The sequence below is a fragment of the Medicago truncatula genome, chromosome 1 (assembly GCF_003473485.1).
Source record: "Medicago truncatula cultivar Jemalong A17 chromosome 1, MtrunA17r5.0-ANR, whole genome shotgun sequence".
In the NCBI taxonomy this organism is placed as follows: domain Eukaryota; kingdom Viridiplantae; phylum Streptophyta; class Magnoliopsida; order Fabales; family Fabaceae; genus Medicago; species Medicago truncatula.
In genome coordinates, this window is record NC_053042.1 from 34,552,428 (window position 1) to 34,560,065 (window position 7,638).

The 7,638-nt window shown below is 29.7% G+C and overlaps 1 protein-coding gene across 1 annotated transcript; it reads right to left on the reverse strand.

The window, feature by feature from the left end:
- Positions 1–2,269: 2,269 nt before the first annotated feature.
- On the reverse strand, positions 2,270–3,313 carry LOC25484269 (ethylene-response factor C3). Its single transcript, XM_013613041.3, has one exon. It carries the CDS (start codon positions 3,235–3,237, stop codon positions 2,494–2,496), a length of 744 nt encoding a protein of 247 aa, XP_013468495.1. The 5' UTR covers positions 3,238–3,313; the 3' UTR covers positions 2,270–2,493.
- Between the last annotated feature and the right edge of the window lie 4,325 nt (positions 3,314–7,638).

Consider the following 7,638-nt stretch of genomic DNA (forward strand, 5'->3'; position numbering starts at 1 on the left):
AAAGACGATTATACCGCACACATAAGGGAGAATCTCCCAACCACGAATTCATCCATATATATTGACAAATAGGACTATATATATATATATATATATATATATATATATATATATATATTTAAGGAATATATATATATTATTCTATGATTCTGGTTAAAAAAAACCAAATGAAATATCTTTAGTTAAAAATTTAACCAAAGACTAATATCACAGTAAAATACTAGAAATTTTGCCTCTAAAAAACTATACTAAAATTTTATGTCATGTAATTTTTGCTTTCATAAACTAAAATCTGCTAACATGTCATACGAGCATCCACAATGGTAGTTCTCTAACAATGACTCCTTAAATGGATCCCACGTGATACATCACTTATTTATAATTTTTTAATAAAAGTACCTATTAAGGACTTAATGACTCCAATGACAATACATTAATAAAGACTCAAATGAAAAATACTTAAATATGTCCCACTATCTTTACATCATTAAACAAAAATAATTTACCTATTACTCATTTTTACAAGTGGGACCAAGTAGTACACATTTTATTATTCCTTTATGCAAGTGGGACCAAGTAGTACACATTTTATTACTTTTTAAATGTGGGACCCGTTAGTTATCCAGGAAAGAGAAGGTCCTTATATAGTTGTTTGTTCCTTAACGATGCGATGACTCATTTTTTCTTTCTCCAATGGAGGGTCCTTAACGGGGAGTGGTCCTTGTTAAGTAAGGACCCCCATTGGAGATGCTCTAAGCCTTTACGTTGGTGGGATCACACGTGACGTGGGGCACACTGGCGGGTGGCGGCTGATGTAATAGGTACTGCCTCTCTATACCATGAGGTAGTTTTGAATACAAATATATGTTTTGTTAACCAGTGCCCTTGAGACACTGATTAAGGAATCTATAAATAGAATTTATGTCTTGGAAATATAACCTGTCACTTTTTATAAAGTAATGATTACATTACTTTTTAATTAAAAATTTACTTCTCTTGGTGCTTAACCAATGCACCTGGGCACCGGTTAACATTCTTCTACAAGTATAAATAAAATATGTTTGGTACTCTCACGTAAATGAAACAAAATAAATAAGAAAGAATTTAGTCTAATTATTTAATCAATTTTTATTTTATTTTATTTATATGTATGTTGAACCACTTTTTATTTATGGTTATGATTGTGTAAGCATTTATCCTATAATATTAGGAAACACTTTTCTAACCGATCAATTTTTTATGTTGAAGTTCGACAATTTTGTGAAGAAAAAAAAAAGTTCGACAACGCAAATAGAAAAGATGTGCAGGGAGAACAAGAGAAATATTTACATGATTCATTTGGGGGAGCAATATTTATATAATTTTACAACACATAAAATCCTACGATATAAAATAATGTGATCATAGTCATGGTAAATTTAGTTCAATTGATAGAGATATTGCATGATATATGTAGGAGTTGAGATTCGAACACCAAACATCACATTTATTCACTTTAAAAAGTTGAATTTATAATCACTAGACTATTTTACAAAAATAATATAATACATTAAAATTTCATTCAACAAATGAATCAATCAATTTTCGGGAGCTTAGCTCAGTTAACATAAACATTGTATAACGTATGCAGGGGTCGGGGTTCAAACTCAGAACATCTCACTTATTCACCTTAAAAATATGAATTTTTAACAAATAGACTACTGACCGAAAACAACACGAGTCAATCAATCGATCAAATCCCAGATAAATACGTTCTCAGGGACAAACCTAACTTAAAAAATTTGAGCATGCTCACACAATTTTATTTTTTTTATAAAGAGAAAATGGTATAATAATGTTGAATGATATGACTGTTTTGTCATTGTTTTGTGTTTGTCCAAATAATTTTATTTATGATTGTGTCTATGTACGACTAACTCTTAATCATCTGTTTGTTCTTCGATGGAATGTCATTCAACTAAGACTATTCAAATAAAAGTAGAAAAATGTTTGTGTTGTTAAACACCCAAGATATGTATGTATAGACGAGTCTTGCTTGTACATTTCACTCAACTTAAAAACTTAAATTCCCAATAAACACCTCATACCTCTAACTTAGAACATTTGTAAATTTATTAAATGAAGAGCACAAATGAGTCAAGATTCTTACGTTTTATCAATTATTAAATAATTATTTGGCATATCATGAGTTAACACATCCCATTTATACCACTCATATAGTAGAAGAAAGTGAGGGTGAATACCTTTGTTTTGGGGACAAAAAACGATATATATGAAAGATTATATTAATTGAAACCTTTCAACAATAATTGTTTGTGAAATGTTTCTTAGAAGCAAAATTTATACAATTGGAAACTCTCCTATATCTTCTCTCTCTATTGATTACAATCCAATGGAAGGAAACCAACAAAGGGAATGAAAGGGAAAGAATCATGAACGAATTAATTAACATGAACAAAAATAGTAATGAACAAAACTCAACAAAATAGGAAACTAGAAAAAGTCTTGAGAAGAAGAAGTCAAGCTAAGAAGTTGGTCCAAATATTCAGAACCCAAATCTTCCAACACCAACACATTTTGTGAAACAATGTTATTATTATTCTCCATTTCCCTTTCTACCCTTTTGGTCTTTTTGCAATTACTTGCTTTAGACTTTCTTTTCAAAGTGTGTTTCCTCTTGAGTGCCAAAACAGGAGAAGAACCATCTTTTTCCCAAGACTTGTTATTCTCCATATCTTTCAATGATTCCCTCACAACATGTTCAGGAAAATTCAACACTGCCATTGATCCTCTTGTTGATAAAGCTGCTTGATCATAAGCTAAAGCTGCTGCTTCAGCTGTATCAAATGTACCAATCCAAACTCTAACACCATTTCTAGTTGAGTCTCTTATTTCCGCTGCGAATTTTCCCCATGGTCTTCTCCTAACTCCTCTATATGGCCTCTTAGGTGATGATGATTGTACCAATTGAGTTGAATTGGATGATACTTCTTGTGACTCCGTGCTGACTTGAGAGTTTGAAGTGTTCGAGTTGGAATCGGAGGTTGATGACTCTTTGAATATTTGTGTGTTTTGGTCAGTGAAATTCATGGGAAAGGTGTTATTGTTAATGTTGTTGTCTTCATTGAAGAAAAAGAAATCGTCCAATGAAAAGGATTCTAAAAAAGAAGAGGAATTTTCAAATGAAGTGTCAAGGTTTTGGTATTGGAATTGGAAGAATGAAGATTCAAAATCCATGTCTTGTGGGACTAAAAAAGTGGACACAATATTTTAAGCGTTATGTTTTTCTTTTCTTAACTACTTTATGATTTGGGGTGTTTGGCTCCTTTATATACTCATTGAAAAAAGGAAACATATAACGACCAAATAGATAAAGAAAAAATGATTAAATTAGTTATAATAAAGTGATGTTGAAAGATTCTGGTCAAGGGGGGATGTGTTTGGATATCCATTTTTTCATCAGTCGTGAATTACAAAGGGTTGGCACGTGAGTCAAAGAAACATTATAGAAACGTGGGCAACTCATCTATTAGAAGGTTCGAAATCAAAGGGTTGGCCATTACTCCAATGCTACTTACTCCATTCAACCTTGAGAAATGATAATTTGGAATTTAATTTAATTTTTTTTTTGAGGAATTTGAAATTTAATTTTTGATGTCAAATGCAATGTTCTTTGATATTTTGTGTATGTTTAAGAGATATTGTATATATACGCAGATAAATCATTATGCGACGCCCTTTTTTAATGATGATTCTTAAACAGAAAACATTAAGGTAATAAGTTTACGAGTCCTCTTACTTATAAGTTGTTTTCTCCGCAAACGAACTGACACAGCCGTTGCAACGAACTGACTGTCTCGGTTGTATCTTCGTCGAACCGGGACTCTGATACCACTGTTGGGGCACTAAGTGGAGTCTGGGGGACTGCTCACATCGAGGCCAGAACAACCACATAAGTGATAGGGACGCCCCACTCTTACCCAAAACTTTAAGGCAATGTGTTTATGGGTTCTCTTACTTATAAAGTGTCAAACCTTTAATTTTTTATCCGATGTGAGACATATAAATCACACTTGCACATAACACTCCCTCTCAAGTGTGAGTCCATCAATTCATCATGCTCCCCCTTCAAGAGGAAGCACTTACTTGCTTGTATCGTTGTTACTACTTTCTCCGCAAACGGACCAACACAATCCTCTTACTTATAAGGTGTTCAGCCTTTAATTTTTTTATCCGATGTAAGACATATAACTCGCATTCGCACACAATAAAACATGTAAATTTTTCTTCCGAAAGATAAGTCATTATTAATTCTAAATATGTTTTACACCACTAATACATAAAAGTTAATGTCATTTTTAAAAGAAAAATGTTATTTTGTGTCCAAGAGCATAAATTAAGAGATTAAATATGGAAGTATTTTTTTTTTTTATCAAATAATGTATTCAATATCCTAAAAATCTATTTTAAAACTTGTACCCTTAGCATTATCGTCAAATTAAACAACCATTATATTTGAGTTATTCATATTTTCCTTTATATTAATATGTATATACGAATTAACATATATGTCATAATTGAATTAATTAATGTTATTTGACATTCTTATCTTAATGGTACAGAAGTAGAGTAGAGATGTACACCAATCCGAAACAATTCCCTAAACTAAATCGCATAATCAAGACACTATTGTGTCTGCGTGTGTCACTATCAAAAAGTCACTCACAAGTTTTGTCTTGCTCGTTCTCTCTTAACACTAGAGTGAGTGAGTGTTGGCTAGTGATTTGGCACTTTCAACCACTTGATAAACCCAATAACATTGTGTTATTTATTTAGTTTCTGTCAAAAAAAAAAAAACAAAATAGTGTTATTTAGTTCATGAATAACTTGCAAAGTATTTGATTTCAACCCATTGTTACAATAATTTTTAATCAAACTTTAAATTATCAGAATATCATTTTGATCTTAAGATCGGAGAGTTCAAACAAAATATACTTATAAAAGTATAAACTATAGAGTAGTGATATTTGAACAACCATTTTAGACAACTTTTGGTACAACTTCTTTTTTCTCACTTTTCATTGGTCAAAAACAATGGAGAGAGAAAAAGGAAGAGAGAGAAAAAACATAATATGAGTATGAGAGAGAAAGTTGTCAAAAAGTTATCACAAAAATAGATGTACAAGTATCATTTCTCTAAACTATATGCCAACATGATTTGCAGAGATAAATTTTCCCGTTACCCGTTACCTGTTACATCAGCCGCCGGTGTGCCCCACCAACTTAAAGTGAATTATGAATGACATGATAACAGATTTTGCTTACAAAAGCAAAAACCACACTATAAAAAAATGACATGATATTATTATAGAAATATAAAATCATTTTTATATCATTAAATTGTGATATTAGTCTTTAATTATAAATAATTAATATAGTTTAATCATTGTTGAATTTGTCCCCGTAAACTTAATTCAGATGGTAAGAATAAGACATATTATATGTAAGCTCCGAGGTTTAAACCTTACATAAAAAAAAAAAAAAATTATTGAATTTCATTTTTATTTTGACTTCAAGAAATTAAAAGTTGTCACTACATAACAATTTAGTGAGTTAATCAATATATATATATATATATTTTTTGCCAGGTAGTCTGGTGGTTAGAATTCACCTTATAAGATGAATAAGTGTGGTGTTCGGGATTTGAACCTCGGCCCCTGCATATAACAATGCATTGTCCCTGTCAACTGAGCTATGATCACGGGGATGAGTTAATCAATACTTAATAACTATTTAAAGTACTCAATCTTCTAACCATCAAATTTCCATATATTTTCTTACATATATGCATACCATTCTTGTCTAAACTATATTTAAATAATTATTTTTAACGAAAAGCACACAATTGCTGTGAATAATTTAAGGTACGACACTCAACTTGCAATAAAGCATCCTCCACTTGTATGATAGTATAATATTAAAAATGTCTGCAACTTGTTATTAAAAGATTAAGATACATGCATCTCCATATTCACGACAAACTTATATCCAACCACAAACATATTGACATTTGCTTTTGTGTGATAAGTTGTAAAAATTGTTCATTTATTAGCTTAAGACAAAAATGATCAGGTTGGTCCATCGAGATATCTATATTCATTTTCAAAGTTCAAAGTCAAGGGGAATAACTTATAGGAGCCTTTGTTGAAAGAGTATAGTAAATCTCTTCCGTTAGTTTCAGAAAGAGAGATGAGGAGAAACAAAAATGACGTATGTAATGAGCTTCTAGATTCTACCTTCCTAAGTTCCTATCATTTATTAATTAAGGTTAAATATGTTTTTGTTTCCTATAAATATATCAACTTTTCGTTTTAGTCCCTCTATAATTTTCCTTCAACTTTTAGTTCCTATAAAGTTTTCAATCTTCACTTTTGGTCCCTCTTTTAAAGTAAACTCATATGTAGAATTCATATTATTTAATAAAAAATTTCAAAAAAATTCAAAATATTATAAGAATGACTCCAAAAAAATTAAGAAATTTTTAACAAAACATAAATTTAATATGAATTTTTATATTGTTTATGGTTAAAAATTCATATTTAATTTGTGTTTTGTTAAAAAAATCTAATTTTTTTTAGAAATTGTTTTTAGAATATTTGACACATTTCTGCACAATTTCATTAAAAAATACAAAAATTAAATTAAAAATAGGGACCAAAAGTAGTGATTGAAAATTTTATAGGGACTAAAAGTTGAAGGAAAATTTTAGAGGGACTAAAACGAAAAGTTGACATATTTATAGGGACCAAAAACATATTTAACCCTATTAATTATCCCTTAAAAAAATGAGTTTCTAAATTCTCCCTTCCTATCATTATAAATCAGATGCTACATGATACCATGAGTATAATTCGGTTGACAATGACAATACATTATTATACGTGAAGGGCAAGTTCGAACTCTAAACATCTCATATATTCACTTAAAAGATAAATTCTAGACGTTAAACTACTTGACAAAAACTAACACTAACTTTTCCTTAGAAAAAAAAAAAAAAGAGACACTAATTTTAAAAAATTAATTGTAAAATATTTTTCATTGTTTTTTTTTTTTTCACAAAATATTTTTCGCGAAAGATTTTGGTATCGAATATACTCCCTTTGTCCTAATTATAGATACATTTTTTAATTATTATTACCAATTAGTTTGTCATGAAATATAAAAAGTAAATATTAAATACAACTATACACAAAGGTAGTGCTCCATTTGTCACATAATACATGTGCATTTGCAACAATATATGTTCAAAAAATAATGTTACTTTCAAATTTTCAAATTTTAATGTAGTTTTCCTCTCAAAAAAAAAATGTAGTTTTAATTGATTTTTATCAATTATACCCACTAATTAACATTATTTAAATATTTCTTTTTAAAAAAAGTATTAGTTAAGGGTGTTCGCGAATTGGATTTGTTCAATTTTGGGAGAAAAAATCATCTAGTCCAATCTCTTAAGTTTTGTTATTTGTTCATCCCTTTTTTTTTAAAGCAAAGAAAAATACATTAAATAAAAGAAAGGTACAAAAAGTTGGAGGACTCCCTTGAAATTGTAAGTTTCGTCAATTACCCTCTGAAATTAAC